This window comes from Pelodiscus sinensis, chromosome 24, assembly GCF_049634645.1.
Source record: "Pelodiscus sinensis isolate JC-2024 chromosome 24, ASM4963464v1, whole genome shotgun sequence".
Classification (NCBI taxonomy): domain Eukaryota; kingdom Metazoa; phylum Chordata; order Testudines; family Trionychidae; genus Pelodiscus; species Pelodiscus sinensis.
The window spans coordinates 2,464,242-2,480,809 of NC_134734.1; the positions used below are offsets into that span (position 1 = coordinate 2,464,242).

General features: G+C 50.1%; 1 protein-coding gene across 1 annotated transcript; it reads left to right on the forward strand.

Moving 5' to 3' along the window:
• The first annotated feature begins 13,217 nt into the window (after positions 1-13,217).
• Positions 13,218-14,090, forward strand: LOC142819692 (chemerin-like receptor 1). Its single transcript, XM_075908236.1, has one exon. It carries the CDS (start codon positions 13,218-13,220, stop codon positions 14,088-14,090), a length of 873 nt encoding a protein of 290 aa, XP_075764351.1.
• Positions 14,091-16,568: the final 2,478 nt, after the last annotated feature.

The following is a 16,568-nucleotide window of genomic DNA, read 5'->3' on the forward strand; positions in this document are numbered from 1 at the left end:
AAACCATGTTGACTCATTTCCAGCAAATGAGGCTCATCTCTGTGTCTGACAATTCTGTTCTTTACAATTGTTTCCACCAATTTGCCTGCTACTGAAATTCAGCTGTTATTGCTGGAATCACCTCTAGAGCCTTTTTTAAAGACTGCCTCCACGTTAACTATCCACCAGACATTTGATACAGAAGCTGATTTAAAGGGTAGGTAAGAAACCAAGGTTAGTAGATGCATTTTTCCTGTTTGATTTCTTTCAGAACTCTTGGGTGAATGCCATCTGGTCCCAGGGACGTCACTGTTAGTTTAACCAATCTGGGACAATTCCTCAGATTTGTCACCTCAGAAGAATGGCTCAGGTTTGGGAATCTCCCTCATGCCATCAGGCATGAAAATTCATTACATTCTCCGAAATGACCTTACTGGTTCTTTAGCAGGCTTCCTGCTTCTGAGGGAGAATAAAAATGTTTTGCTATTACTTTTTGTGTCTTTGGCTGGCTGTTCTTCAACTTTTCCTTGGCCTCCCCAATTATATATTTATACGTCATCTGATGAAGTTCATGATCCTCTCTCTTTTCCTCACAAGGATTTAACTTCCATTTTAAAAGGGTGCCCCTCGGCCTCTCAGAACTGCTTTTACTGTGTTGTGTAGCCACAGTGGCATGTTTTTCTCTTACTATATTTTTTGGGGGGGGGTTACATGTTTCAATTGATTCTCTCCTGTGGCATCTTTTAAAAGAGTCTCCAAGCAGCGTGCAGGGATTTCATTTTTGGCCCCGTCCGTTTTCATTTCTCTTTCACTTCCTCATTTTTAGTAGTTCCCCTTCTGGAAATTAAATGTCACAACTTTGAGCTTCTGTGGAGCCGTCCCCACCACACGGATGTTCAATTTAATTATATGATGGTCACTATCACCTAGCGATCCAGCTGTATTCATCTCTGGGCCTGTTCTCCATCTGGGACTAAATCAAACATTGCCTCTCCCCTTGGGTTTCAGGACTAGCTGCTCCAAGAAGCAGTCATTTAAGGTGGCAAGAAACTTACTGTCCACCTCCCATCCTGAGAGGAGGGCCACATATTCAATTGGGATAGTTGAACTCTCCCATTATTATTGACCTGTTAGTATGTATAGCCTTTTGTACATAAACAATTAAAATTGTCACTGTTTAGCGGTCTTGCCAGTACATGATCTATTTGAACTGAATTGGAGATTTTCAAAAGCACCTCTGTGAGTTAGGAGCATAACTCCTATTGACCTTCAATGTGAATTTGGCACCTAAGCCCATGGCCACTTTTAAAAATATAGCCCTCCACATTCAGTGCCAAGCCTGGGCCTTTCAACCTCACAGTTCACCAAAAACATCAGGAGATTGGTTGAAAAGAAAGACATTTGGGTTCTTTTTGGCGACCATTTCAAGCTTTTCTTTGACACAAGGTAGGCAAGAAACTTACCTAAAGAAAAAAAGAAAAGGGTGATGAAATTCCCTCCCAGTCATCTGCTCCCAGTGTCTGGGGTTCTCACAAGAACGCAAAACAGCAAATGCTGCAGCCAAATAGTAACATATGACAATGCTACAAATTGCTGCCAAACATTTGCAAATAGCAGACACATCGAGCTCTGTTTTGGAAGCTAATGGGGTGAGGAGGGGTTTTAATGTAGAGACATTAAATAAAATGTGGGAGGTTTTGGCAGCCTGCACCTCCAAACAGCGCCCCGGGACCCCCATGCTCACCAGCGTCAGACTCACGTAGTTACGTGTCATGTACCGAGCCTGCCTTGTGAGAGCCTTGATCTCCTGTTGGACTGACTGTGTTCCAGTGTCAGGGAGGCTGTGAAGTGTTGCTGTGTGTGTGCTCCTGACATCGGTTGTGATGTTGGGAACACCCACACCCAGCTCTTCCGGTACAGCTGTAGTGTAACATTCTATTTTGCCACATGTAACTTAGGATAACATCGAACAGAACCTTTATGAATATTACTTGAGAGGAATATTGTGGAAAAGATTGGTGGTGTCCCTGAAAACAGGGACTGGGCGTCCTTGCCCAAAGGCTGATATTGTGTCTATGTTCATGAACGCTCCCTGGTGTGTGAATGAGGGATGCGTGTGGGATGAGATAAGCAGGGAAGCCATCACCAGGTGTTCTAGGGAGGGACCAGGACAGACAGGGACACCGCGTCCCAACGTGAGAAGGGGGCATATTGCGGACGCTGCAGGAAGAAGGCCGGGAGTTCTCAGTCCAGACAAGACAGCAGTGACCGAAACCAGCCTCATGGACAATAGATAAGGGGTGAGAAGAGCTACTGGAGAAAGCAACACCCCGCTGGCCCCAATGCAGGGAAACTGCTCTAAGAAAGGGCTGCGCGGCCACAGACTTCGGGATCAGCTGCCACGTCCACTGAGATCTCAGCCCGGGCCGAAAGGAGCCTGGTCCTGAGCCTCGTACTTCACTGGCGTGGCCGACTAGTGAAGGCGAGCAACAGACTGGTCATTATAAACATCAACTGGCAAGATGGGTGTGTGTGTGTCTGTCTGTGTGTGTCTGTGTGTGTGTGTGTGTGTCTGTGTTATCAGACGCTAACTGCTTTTCGACTGTACTCAATAAACGCGGCGTGTTGCCTTTTTCCCGAGAAAGGTCCCTTGTGCTCTTTATAAGCATAACCAGACAATGGTGCAGCCAGACAAGGGCTCAGGGCTCATCAGCACCCAGCAAAGAATCCACCATCCCAGGAGCTGCCGACAAGGGAGGTTTCCGAGAGCGCAGACCATGGGGACGGCCTGACCCACCTCGCAGCAAAGGGGGATTAAGTTAATGACTGGGTCGACCCCTCCCCTGCAGACACGACTGGGCATCAGGACGCTGGATGGGGCGGGTGTCCCAGCACGACGAGAGTCCCGGCCTGTCGGCTGCCCTCAGCTGGTCCCCGTCTGTCGGGGGAACGTGACTCGGTTCAAACCTGGCTTCGTTTGCAGCCCCCAGCCTGCGAGTTCCCTTCTGTTTCCCAGGTGCCATCCGGGACCCCCATGTTGGCTGCTCCCCAGCCTGCCCTGGATCTGGCTGCAGCTAAATACCCTGTTTGCCATGGCCCACCCTGCATGGCCTGGTCACTTGGGAAGCGCCAGCCCGGAGTCCAGAGTTTCAAAGAGGGACTTTCCCATTGGGGGAGGGGCAGGCTGGGCACTGAGCTGCCCCAGCCAGGCTCTGAGCAGGGCCGGAGGGGACAGCTCTGGGGGGCAGGGAGCAGGAAATTGGCTGGAGCCCCCTGTTGTGAGCTCCGGCCTGGCTGAGGGGTGACCGGTGGCTCTGAGATGTGCGAGTCGCTCCCTGGGGATGAGGGTGCGAGGGGAAGACCTGGCAGGGGTTGCAGCCTGTCACAGCCCCACGTCCAACGGAGCGAGAGATTCACGTGCCTGCTGCCTGGCAAGGCCTCTCATGGGGCAACTGGGGCCAAAAGGTGGTGGGGTCCCCCACCAATCACCCCCCATCCAGCGTCACTTCAGGGGCCTGTGCCGGGTCTGGTGCTTCCCAAGGGGTAGGTCTAGACTACAAGCCTCTTTCGAAAGAGAGCGTCTAGACTGCAACCTCTTTTTTCGAAAAAGTGAGGCGTTCTTTCGAAAGAGAGCACTCAGGCAGTCTGGATGCTCTCTTTCGAAAAAGCCCTGTTTGCATTCAAGACTGCCTTTTTTTGAAAGAGCACTTTCGAAACAAGGCGTTCTTCCTCGTGAAATGAGGAGTACCACCGTCGAAAGAAAAGCCGCGTTCTTTTGATTTAATTTCGAAAGAACACGGCTGTAGTCTAGACGCAGGTGAAGTTTTTTCGAAAAAACCCTGCAGTCTAGACACAGCCAAGGGGTGAATGAGCTGCCATTTTGCAACAACGGTGCTGCCTGCTCTGGGGTTGTGGCTGCCGCGGATGTGGGCCACCGTCTCTGCAGATGGTTTCTCAGACCCTGCGTCACGAGCGGGCCCAGGCTGGGACGAGCTGTTTGAGGCTTGCTCGGAACTGGCCGCCTTTGCAGAGCTGCCTTCGTGAGCATCTCCTACACCAGCCAAATGCACCCCACCCCCGCCCCGTGCACCTCCCCTCCCGAGAGGACAGCTCCCAGTTTTCAGGCTCTCCAGGGTTTGCAGTTTGACTCAGTGGCTCTCAGCACCCCCACTATGCAAACTGTCCCAGCATCCCTGAGCCCACCTCCTGCACTCCTCATAGCAGCCCCTCCTCTGAATTCCTCCCTGTCACCTGTATAAACAGCCCCCATGACACACCCCAGAGGTGGCCACATCTCAGAGGAAAAGGACCCTGCAGACCAGTGGCTCTGAACCTGTCCCAATTCCTCTTCCCCTCGCAGGATTCTGACTCGTCCTGCGTAGCCCCAAGTTTCTCCACACTTCAGAACAACTTGGGTGCCAAATCAGAGCTAGAAACACAAGTGTCACCACACTCTTCCATCCAGTAAAAACAACAGAGAATACTGGATATGCAAAATGTCTGGTATGTTCTGTTTTCCTTGGACGGATGGTCGGTGGTTTCTGCGAGGGTGGGGGAGCGTGTAATTTAAAGGCACAGCGACCTTCTTTTTGTTTTTTTTGCTTAACAAGTCCCCCCTCCTTTTTTTTGTTTTTGCTCAACCAATTTTTCCCTGCCTGTTTAGGATTTTTCGTGAAAGTATCTGGCAACCCTTATAGGCACTAGGAGGAACAGGGACTGTTTGGAAAAGTGCTCATGTAAGCTTGGCTGTCCTTCTCCAGTGCCTTAAAAAACCACTCAACTCCTACAGAGAGTAGCTGGCGACCCAGACTTCCATCTCTAAGGACTTTCAGCAGGGACAGCACAGGGCCGGCCTCCCTCCTTCAAGTCCCACAAGGATCGAATGTAAGTAAATAACTTTATCAAATCTCATGATGAGGACACAAATAATCATCCAGGTCTTACAACAGAGCAGGGCTGTTTTCTAAGCCTCAGACCCGCAGTCACAACACACACAAATAAAGAGAAAACCCAAAGTCAAGCTGAGCGGGTCAGGCCACACAGAACACCCACAGTGAGAGGAAGCTGAGAGAACCCCAAAACTTCGGGCTGGGTCCCCCAAGTCTCTGGGAGCGTCTCTGATCCCCACACCTGCACAACTTGCTGAGTCTGGCCCATCCCTCCGCTTGTTGGGAGTGCTCAGGTTGTAAGCCAGACAGCCTCATCTGAATCAGGACGAGCCAGGCAGCTCCCTCAGCTGAGCACAAGGGAGCGGAGTTAAAGGAAACCCTGATACACGAAACTCCGCACACTGAGACTAACAGACCAGCAAAGGCTCTTTCCCCCATTGCGCGTGAGGACGCGCTGATGAATCCCCTGGCTGAGAAGGGAATTTGCTAAAATCACCTGAACTCTCCAGTATTTTCTGTCTTTTTCCCAGCCAGGAGGTGAAAATACTGGACACCTGGCAACCCTACGACACACTTGGCAACTGGCCCCCAGCCGCCCTGCATACCTGGTTTCGCAGGGACGCTCCCTTCTTGCTGCTCGACCAAAAAACCAACACGGCTGCCGGATAAAAACCTCAAGAGCAGAGCAAGGGGAAGCAAGAGGGGAAGCAAGAGGGGAAGCGAGGCCTCGCCTGGGTCTTAGCGCTCAACCGTCCCCCTTCCTCTCCCTGGCCTATTCTGGCTCTGCATGCAATTAAAGGGGCCGTGCTGTTTTAATGCTCTTTTGTTTGATTTCTTTATTTATTTTGGGATCCTTTTTTTTCTTTGCTCAACAACTTTTTGGTCCCACACCCCTTCTTTTCCCTCCAGCCAACAGAATTTTTTCCCTATTTTTTTTTGGGGGGGGGGGGGGGGGGGGGGTTGGTATTTTTCTTGAAGTCATCTGGCAACCCTAGTGAGGGACCACAGCCTGCTCTCTGCTCCGGCTCAGTGGCTCCCAGGGCAGGAGGCCCTTAGAAACACAGCTACCCTTGCTGGCCCATGGAGTCTGAGCCCAGCCACAAGGACAGGCCCCAACTACCACCCCCAACTCCAGGAGCGTCAGGCGGTGGAGGCTAAATCAGCCCAGCAACAGTGACCCAGACACAGCCCAAGCTCACACTCCCTCCGTCCGCCCCCCGGGGTCTCTTAAAGACACAGCTCCCCATTAGGTGCCGGGGCTACGCTGGCAAGGGACGGCGCACGGCAGAGAGACTGAGTCTGAGGCGAGGCCGCGGGATCCGCCGGGTGAACCAGGGCCCAGAGCAGCTGGCGTGTGGCAGCCGCTCCAGTCGCCAGAGGGATTGTGCGGCTTGTGCCCAGGGTTGGACTGAGCCAGAGACCCTGCACCGGGCGTGTCCCCTCCAGCTGCGGGTCTGCGAGCGCCCAGGCCGTGGCTGGCAGGCTGGGACCCGGGGCGGGGGCGTGGTAGCAGGGGAAATGCCAGCTCAGTTTATTACTCTCCGCTGTAGCTGGTCACTGATTTCACTCCGCTGCGCACTGGGCACTCGGCGTCGGAGCGACACTCGACGTGTTAACCCTGTTCCTGTGCGTCAGGGTGTGTTCGGTCTCGTTACAGCCCGTTAGTGACACGGCATTTCAAATTGGTCTTTCCGAGGCAGGTCCAGGCCCCGGGTCGCAACTGGAAAAGGGTTTGTTCCTGGGGGGCCCCAGGCAGCCCAGGGAGCGTGTTCAGGAGCCAGCCAGGGGAGATGCCAATTGTGAATACCTTTAGGGCAGGGGCGGGGCCTCTCAATAATTTTTTACTGGGGGCCACTTCGGAAATTTTAACTTGGCCTTGTGCCCTGGTAGAGGGTGGAACCAGGATGCTTCCCCACCCGCAGGCCATGACTGTTCTGCGGGTGGGGGACTGTGAATTCTTGCTCACCTTCCCCCTCAAGTCTCCCCCTAGGTGCCTGTGCCCCTGGAGGTGGGAGGAGACTTCACGTGCCCCCCCTTCGGTCCCCAGGCCAGTCCGGTTTGGGGGCAGGAGCGTGCGAAGTCTCCTCCTGCCTTCCAGGAGAGTGCTGAGCTTCTAAGCACCATGCCCGCCTTGCCAGGCGGAGGAAACTTTGTGCGCTTCTCCCCACCCCCAGGCCTTGATTGGCCTGGGGGCAGGGGAGCGGCAGGGCTTCCGCGGGCCGGATCAACCCACTTGGCGGGCCAGATTCGGCCCATAGAGGCCCTTTTTCCAACCCCTGCTTTAGGGGTGAGGGAGCAGCAAAGGGGTGGATAGGTGGACATCACAATCAACATTCCATCTTAGTTAGAAAATACCGGACAGTTCTATTTTCTCATTTTATTTTCTCAATTTGTTTCCCAAACAGAAAGCTCAAATACTGGACTGTCGGGTTCAAAACCGGACACCTGGCAACCCTACCTCTGCCCTGAGCACCCCCCCCCCCCCCCAACGGACCCAAGCAATGCCTGGTCAGTCCTCTACTTCTAAATATAATAGTACCCACTAAAATAGCTGCTTATTCCTTTCTGTGTTTTGCTTTCCCCTGCTGAGCACACTGCTTTAGCAACAGAGTCCGTAACATCATTTTTACCAAGCTTTTAGAATGGATTCGTTTCTGGTACCAATTCCACTCCTGCTAAGTGTTTAGAAGCAGACATTAGCAACCACTACTTCCCTTTACCATAACTTAGAAGAGAATAAAAATTAAACCAAAAAGAATTTTAGATGCAGGTCGATGCAACTACTTTCAGGGAATTAATCTGTCATGATGCGTGGTTATGTTTGGGGGACAAAGGCCAAAACTGGTGGAAACCTGCTGGGATTGTTTGGTTTCTTTTATGCATAAATTGTTATTTTTGAAACATTTTTGGTATGACATTTTATAAGTGTATTTGAACATTGAAACAAGACATTGACATTTGGTGAATAATTCTTGTTACCTTCATGTCGACATTCTCTCTTACATTTATTCTTTGAATTTAAAAATAAAAAACCAAATTTTGATTAATAAAAGAGGATTCTATTTGTTTGCATTATTTGTTCAGGCAAAATTATATGTACATACACGAGACCTTTTTGAACTTTGCAAACAATGGTAATAATAAAATTATGATATTAAAATATTGCGGCGTCAGAGAGAGTTTTTAAGTAAAAGGGTATGAAATTGACTTTTGTTGCAACAAAATGAGACTAATAAAAACTAGTCATGTAACACACAGCACACAACAAAGGACAACATACATAACATACAGGACAACTTACACTTACAAACGCATGGCGCCAGAAGTCTATTTATAATTAAACAAGACGAGCAGATTTATCTCAGATCTGTAACTCAGGGTTGTGGGTTTTTAATAAAAGGAAAAGGTACACGCTTGATTGAAGTGACTATTTTTTGAAAATACAGTGTTATTTTTATGATGTTAATGTTTATTTTGGATTTCTTTAAAGAAGGGTATTGTTAAATTTTTTAGTTTAATTTTTTTTTAAATGGGAATTCCATTAAGTGTGGGGAGGTTTTTTTTATCCCTATAAACTATTATCATTCACTATGTTTTAATATAAAAAAAAGGCTGTAGACCATATTGTTTCCAATAACATTGTCTTCAAGTTTTCAAAGCTCAATAATGGAGTTAGCTGTGCCCTGACAGAGCGCTATTCCAAAAATCTCCATTTTATCTCTTTTCTGTGAGAAGCGACCCTTTTGCAAGTTCATCCTGTTTTTCTGGATCATCTTGGTTCAGTATGTCTCAATGTTTGCTCAGTGATGTCTTGATTCCATCTCTTTTTTTTTGCTTGGTTTGACGAGAAGCAATCCTATTCCAGGCGCATCCCATTTTCTTGGTACAGCGGAATCCTGCCTTTGCTTTCAGTTGTCATACCGAATTTGGTGGTCCTGGCTCTTACCATTTAGGAGTTCTTGAAAAAACAGACAAACTCTCTCAAATATATAGTAGATAAAGCAAATAAAAAAAATTAGAAAAAATAAAGAAAATGGTTAAACATGTAAATAGGTAAGTTATTATGTTTCTCATTAAAACATTTAATAAATATTGTTACAATTTATATTAATATTTGCCAAATTTGTTCTATTAATTTAGTCACTTATTTCATTTTCCATTCCTTTATATTAACTCTAATTTAAAACTATGCTTTGTGGTAATAAGAAAAGCCGAAGTTTCAAATATTAGTCTTAGACTTAGAAGCAGGGGCAGCATTTCTGATGCTGGGCAACCATATTTTCCAAAAAGTTAGGAGTAATTCCAGCTGTTGCACACGCCAGGGTTAAAATAATTCATTGACTGGATGTATTTAAAGTAAAGTTTTTACCTGTTTTTTTGTTTGTTGCTTTGTTCTGTTTTCAATTGTTTTATTTTTTGGACGGTTCTATAAAAAAGGGAACTTTTAACTATTAACTCACAGAGAGTCAAAGTGAGGCGAGGCAGAGCAAAGCGGTGGGGTGTGCAGAACAGCTTAGGAAGATGGGGAGACCTGAGCCTAGAGAGATTAACTCTCACAGTTGTCTTGGGGCTTGCCTGCACTTACCGAGAGATCAGCACTCTGGAAATCGATCTTCTGGGGTTTGATTTAGTAGATCTAGTAAGGACCTGCTAACTCAACCGCTGATAATGCCCCTGTCAACGCCCATACTCCATGGGACCGTAAGGGCAGCTCTGGGGGGCAGGGAGCAGGAAATTGGCTGGAGCCCCCTGTTGTGAGCTCTGGCCTGGCTGAGGGGTGGCTCTGAACCGGGCGTGTCTCTCCCTGGGGATGAGGGTGCGAGGGGAGGGCCTGGCAGGTGTTGCAGCCTGTCACAGCCCCACGTCCAACGGAGCGAGAGATTCACGTGCCCGCTGCCTGGCAAGGCCTCTCATGAGGCGTCCGGTGCCAAAAGGTGGTGGGGGCCCCCACGAATCACCCCCCACCCAGTGTCACTTCAGGGGCCTGCGCCCGGTCTGGTGCTTCTCAAGGGGCGAACGAGCTGCCATTTTGCAACAACGCGGCTGCAGCCCAGCTCCTGCTCTGTGGTTACAGATGTGGGCCACCGTCTCTGCAGATGGTTTCTCAGACCCTGCGTCACGAGCGGGCCCAGGCTGGGACGAGCTGTTTGAGGCTTGCACGGAACTGGCCGCCTTTGCAGAGCATCTCCTACACCAGCCAAATGCGCTCCACCCCCACCCCCACCCCGTGCAGCTCCCCTCCAGAGAGGACAGCTCCCAATTTTCAGGCTCTCCAGGGTTTGCAGTTTGACTCAGTGGCTCTCAGCACCCCGACTATGCAAATTGTCTCAGCATCCCTGAGCCCACCTCCTGCACTCCTCATAGCAGCCCCTCCCTCAAATTCTTTCTTGTCACCAGTATAAACAGCCTGCATGACACACCCCAGAGGTGGCCACATCTCAGAGAAAAGGACCCTGCAGACCAGTGGCTCTGAACCTGTCCCAATTCCTCTTCCCTTTGCAGGATTCTGACTCCTCCTGTGTAGCCCCAAGTTTCTCCACACTTCAGAACAACTTGGGCGCCAAATCAGAGCTAGAAACACAAGTAGATAAAGCAAACAAACAAAAATTAGAAAAAATAAACAAAATGGTTAAACATGTAAATAGGTAAGTTATTACCTTTGTCATTAAAACATTTAATAAAAATTTATACAATTTATATTAATATTTGCCAAATTTGTTCTATTAATTTAGTCCATTACTTTATATTAACTCTAATTTAAAACTATGCTTTGTGGTAATAAGAAAAGCCGAAGTTTCATATACTCCCATACTCCATGGGGCTGTAAGGAGTAAGGGAAGGTGATGAGAAAAATTGGAGTTGTGACTCTTAACTTTTGCACATTCAGGGCACTTCATTCAGCCGTATGGAGTAGAAATCCATCTCTCCGGTAGTGTAGACCTGGCCTTAAAGTACCGGCAGCAACAGCAAGTTTGGCAAACTGAAAATGCTATAAACAGCCGGTGCTCCCAGATTTGTCTCTGCCCCGGCTAAGCTCCTGGCCGTTAATCTTCCTCCAGGCCCTTCTCTGACCCCTCCTCAGTCACTCAGCACCTCTGTGGGAGAGAGGACACCAGAGCCTGACATGGGATCCCAGTGCCTGATGCAGCAGGGCGAGGGCCAGAGTCGGGATAGTCGATAGCCTAGTCGACTAGTCGCTTCCCCCCACCTTGCTGATCCTATCAGACAGAGGCAGCAAGGGGAGAGGAGGAGAGGGTGCTTCAGAGTGGCAGCACCGTGTGGAGTCTGGGCCAGACCCCGGACTCCCTTCAGCGCTGATGCTTTGAAACACCGCGGGGAGCACGGGGCCAGCACAGGATTGACTGAGTCCCCAGCTGTCCCTGTGCTCCCTGCTGCGCTTTTGCCTTGGAAGTGTAGCAACAGCCCTGAGGCAGAAGCGCCCTTATCAGCTAATCGAATAATCGATGCAATTTGCATCAACTATTCAATTAGCGAAATCATCAACATTTCACATCCTTAGTCCAGTGGGGAAACCCTCTCACTGTGCCCCAGCGAGGTTCCTTGGGGACGGGGCCCAGGCTGTGGTTTGTGTGGCCTCTAGCCCAGCGCGAGGGTTTCCTTAGCGGCCGACTCCCATCGGGTCTGGTCTTGTTCCCAGCTGGGAGGGGCTGGAGGGCAAAGTCCCAGCTGGTGTCTCTGTTCCTGAGTCCTCCCCCCGGGGGTGCTGGCTGGACGTGGCTGTCTCAGCCCCAGCTCCCCCTGGGGTGTTTCACCTGCTGGCCCCAGGATGTGGGAGCCAAATGCAGACACCGGGGTGGAGCCCAGCGGGGGGAGCTTGTGGTTCCCATGAGCTCTGCGTAGAGCTGTGGGAGCCGGAGGCCTTTCAGGCTTTGCAGGCGTGATCAGACCCAGCCACGTGCTGTGATCTCCCCCACAGCTCCCTCCCCACAGAGATCCCCCCATGTGAACAGTTTCTTGTTGCTGGCTGGGCCAGTCTGGGTGAGCTGCAGGCACCGTGAGGGGACTTGGGACAGAGGTCGGCTCTGCGCCGCTGCGTCCCCCTGAGACACGGGTAAGAAATTGATGGAAACCCTCCGGTTGCTCATTAGATCTCATTCCATCCCCCCTCCGCTGTCCCCTGGATCTCCCCCTCCTGCTCTCCCCAGCTCCTCCCCTCATCACCTCTGGATGGAGCCGGCTGATATTATTTCCACATCCCATTGTCAGAGTTTAGGGTGCGGCACAGACTCCGACCGACTTCAGGGGCCGCCTCCCACCAGGAGTTGCACAGACCCTGACTGAGTTCGGGGTCCCGTTATACCAGGTGCTGCCCCAATCCACAGGGAGAATCAGTCCGTCCACAGCCAACTCACACTCTAAACAGGCAAATGGTCAGAGGGGAAACTGAGGCACGGAGCCATGATGTGACATGCCCAAACCCCCTGAGCATTTTAGTGGCAGAGTCTGGGATGAAACCAGGAGTCCTGACTCCTGGTCTATACAGCAAAATAGACTCTTGAAATATCCTTTAATTAAAAATAAAAATTTTGGCTTCTTCCTGCTCTCTTCTCCTTCTGGCGTTTTGCCGGGTGGCTTTTTTATTTCACTTTCCTCCTCCTTGGAACATTTTCATCCCCAGAGTTTTCCATGTTGGGAGGAAGAAAGGCTCTGTGGGGATTTTGCCTGCTCCAGTAACTCACCCCCAAAATGCCTCAAACCCAAAAAGTCTGCTTCAACATGCAGAGCGGCGGGAGAAAAATTGATTTAAAAAATTCAAATATTAAAAAGATGAAAGGATCATTGATTAATTTCTTATATTAATCCAATGTGGGGATTGCCAGCGTTGTGGGACACTACGAGTAAGACGATCATTTGGGAATTTGGAGGAGATAGGGAGGTAGTGTATGTCTTTGTCTTTGCTCCCAGGTCACCATATTGCCTAGAAATCCAAGTTTTCAGCAGAAGCAAATGTAGGTTTATATATATATATATATATATATATATATATATATATATTTGATTTAGTTACAATCCCTGTTATTGTGTAGAGACTCAAACTGTTTGGGCTGAGGATAGACACAACAAGCCCTGTATCTCGGCAGGGCTCAAATGAGACGACAATTTCACCCCCTCTGCTCACCTGGTCATTCTGTTCTTCTAAGGAGTTTCCAGCCAATGGGGCCAATGGTCGGTCTGAGTTCAGCTCAGGATCTGGGAGATAATTAACTCTGCATCTGTCTCTCTCTGTCTTCTCCTACAGCCCTTTTCATTGCTCTTCCTTCCTTCTCTCAGAACAACATCGGCCCTGCCCGTTTCCTACCAACGCTGAGGAGAAACGGGGATACTATGATGGCAACTCCTCCAATAATAGTGCTCTGGATCCTCTTGCTGGTGCTCTGCACTGTGGCCTTCCCCACCGGCTACGTCCTCTTCGTCGCCGGCTGCCGTATGGAGAGGACGGCCAGCGTCGTGTGGTTCCTGAACCGGGCTGTGTCCGATTTCATCTTCATCCTCTGCCTGCCCCTCAGATTCATCTTCATCTTCATCTTCATCCCTGACTTAGACTGGGCCAGGAGGCTGAGCAGCACCATCACCTCCCTGCACATGTTCTCCAGCGCCTTCCTCCTCACGGCCATCAGCATCGATCGCTGCGTCCTCGTGGCACGGCCTGAGTGGGCCCAGAAATACCGCATGCCCTCCTTTGCTTTCTGGGTAGGTCTGGGCACATGGGCCTTATCTGCTGGGTTCAGCTTGCGGTACGGTGACCTCTGGGAAGTCGTCCCCGCACCTGCCAACACCAGCATGAATTCCCCACTGGGTGAAGGGAGGGTGAAGGCTGCTGTCACCATCCAGTTCCTGGCCGGGTTTCTGATCCCATTAGCCTTGATCTTGATCTCAATTGTCTACGCTGTCCACGCTGCCAGGCTGGGAAGGAACCGGCTGATTCAGGCCAACCAGCCGCTCAAGATCCTTCTCGGCTTGATCCCGACCTTTTTCCTCTGCTGGCTGCCATATCACGTCTTCTACTTCCTGCAGCTCTCAGCTATGCACCCTCGGCCTGCTCTGGAAATAGGAAGCACATCTGCTTGTGTCCTGACGTATGTCAACAGCTGCCTCAACCCTATCTTCTACATCACCATGGATGAGGAGTTTCTGAGGTACCTGGAAAGTGCACGCAACCCAGACACCACTGACCACACAGGGCCGGAGCTGGCTGACTAGGGGGGGGAATGGATGATATCTGTGAACATGGCACGGAGAAAGAATTCTGTTCACTGGCTTCTTCTGGCTCCTTTTGATCCCCCAATTTTATTTTGGCATGTAGATTTTTGGTCTTCTGCAGAGACGTGTGAGGAGAATGAAGAACCCGCCTTAGCGTGAGACATAAGAAGTGCAGTCTATGCAGCTTAACAAGGAAAATGTGAAGGGGTCATTTGATCGTAGTCTGTAAGTATCCACCCTGACAACAAAGAAAGGCTGAGCCACTCTGGACCGGCAACATCTGTCATCGGCATGATTTCAGTTAGCCACACGCCCACTTTTCATGGATTTGGCCAAGTTTCCTGCAGTCCCATCAAGTTTGTTTATAGCCACCAGTCCTCGTTGATGTTCTTTGCTGTTATTTAGCTCATATTTACCCCTAAATGTCCCCCACCAGCCCAGAAAGCAGGGGAAGTGTTGGTAATGCTACTAGATAATACTGATCTCCCATGGTCCAGAAAATTCTCGAGTTCGGCACCAGCCATGTCCCAAGGGTGCTGGCCTAAAGAGGTTCTACCTTTATTTAATAACAGGGTCTTCTATCCAGCAGAGGAAGGTCTAGCATGATCCCGTGGCTGGAAGTTGATCCTAGACCAATTCAGACTAGAAAGTTTTTAACAGTCATTGGCCATGGAAACAATTTCCCAAGGGCCGTGGTGGATCCTCCATCACTAGTGAGTTTACATGGAGTTCGGATGGTTTTTCTAAAAGCTCGGTTCTAGGGATTCTTTTGGGGCTGTCTCTGGCCTGTGGGATCAGGAACATCAGAAGAGGTGATCACAATGCTCCCTGCCTGCCTTGGAATCTAGGAATTGATCCTTTTAACTAAATACAGTAGAGTCGTGGTTTTATTCATGGATCATTTGGGGGCATGTGGTCCCTTCTGGGCTGTCCTCTTCTGCATCTCCATCTCACGATTCACACCATCTTCTCCTCCGCTGCAGCTCCACCCCTTCTTCTGTCCTGCGTTCCTTGAAGACCAGCGTTTCTATGAAACAAAGGGGAACATTTTCAAAAGGGTTAAGGTCCGTAGGAACCTCACTGAGAGTCAGTGAGACTTAGGTATCTATGGGTTAGATTTGCTTGAGAACCTCTGTGAGTTGGGCACTTAACTCCTAATGGCCTTCAGTGGGAATTTGGCATCTAACTGCTTTAGCCACCTTTAAATATCTGGTCCTCCAACCCTCATGAGACACCCACCAAAACACCATGGGACTGGTGTGAAATAAAAGACATTCGGGTTCTTTATTTTTGCCTTCTTATTTTGGGGGTGAGGGGGTGATTTTAAGCTTTTCTCTGTAACAAGGAAGGCTAGAAACTTACCTAAAGAATAGAAAAGGAAGTTGAAATTCCCACCTCAGCATCTGAAGTGGGTCTGGCCCACGAAAGCTCATCATCTAATAAACCATCTTGTTAGTCTTTAAAGTGCTACATTGTCCTGCATTTTGATTCCAGGACCTGAGGCATTGAGAAAAATGTCAAGCGGCAAATGCCACAGCCAAATTTGTAAGTGTCAGGGATGCTACGAAACTCCACTAAAAGTTTAGAAAATCTAGGAAGCCAATGGAAGTGAGATGGTCTACCTCAAAACAGCAGCCTGGAACCCACATTCAGCCGTGCCATGTAATTATGGTACAAATCTGCCATGTGAGGTGTCAGTTCAAAAGACTTCATCTGTTGAACAGTAGTAACCTGTTGCATTGTCCCTGCTTTCATTGTCTGGGAGGTTGTGAAGTTTTGCTGTGTGTGTTGCTGAAATAGAACATGAAGTGGGTAACAAAACTAGGCTTTCAGGTAGGACAACAGGGCATTAGATGGGCTGCGTGTCCCAGCTGGAGGAGACTCCCAGCCAGTTGGCTGAGGATCTGCCCCTGGCTGGTCCTGTCTGTCACGGGGATGTGACTCAGTTCAAATCCGGCTTCGTTTGCAGCCTGAGAGTTCCATTTTGTTTCTCAGGTGCCAGCTGGGACCCCCACGCTGGGTGCTCCCCATCCCAGCCTGGCTCTGGCTGCAGCTAATCACCTTGTTTACTGTGTCTTTGCCTCGCCCCCCTCATACTCTCGTTTCCGGGCTTGGGAAACCCCAGCTCGGCTCCCAGAGAGGGGCAGGTACTCTCTCTGTCGGCGGAAAGACAGGCTGGGAACCGAGCTTCACCTCTGAGCAAGGCAGCAGGGGGCAACTCTTCGGGGGCAGGGAGCAGGGAATTGGCTGGAGCCCCCTGTTGTGAGTTCCAGCCTCGCTGCGAGAAGGTGAGGGGTGACTGGTGGCTCTGAGCTGGGCGAGCCTGGGGATGGGGGCACAAGTGCAGGGCCTGGCAGTGGGGTGCCTGTCACAGCCCCATATCCAACAGATCAAGAGATTCATGTTCCCGCTGCCTGGGGAGGCCTCTCACAGGCTGTAATAACCAGGGGTGCTGACCAGCCCCTGCTGACTAAGGGG

Coding starts and splice junctions, on each gene's coding strand:
- LOC142819692 (XM_075908236.1), top strand. CDS start 13,218: ATGGCAACTCCTCCAATAATAGTGCTCTGGATCCTCTTGCTGGTGCTC.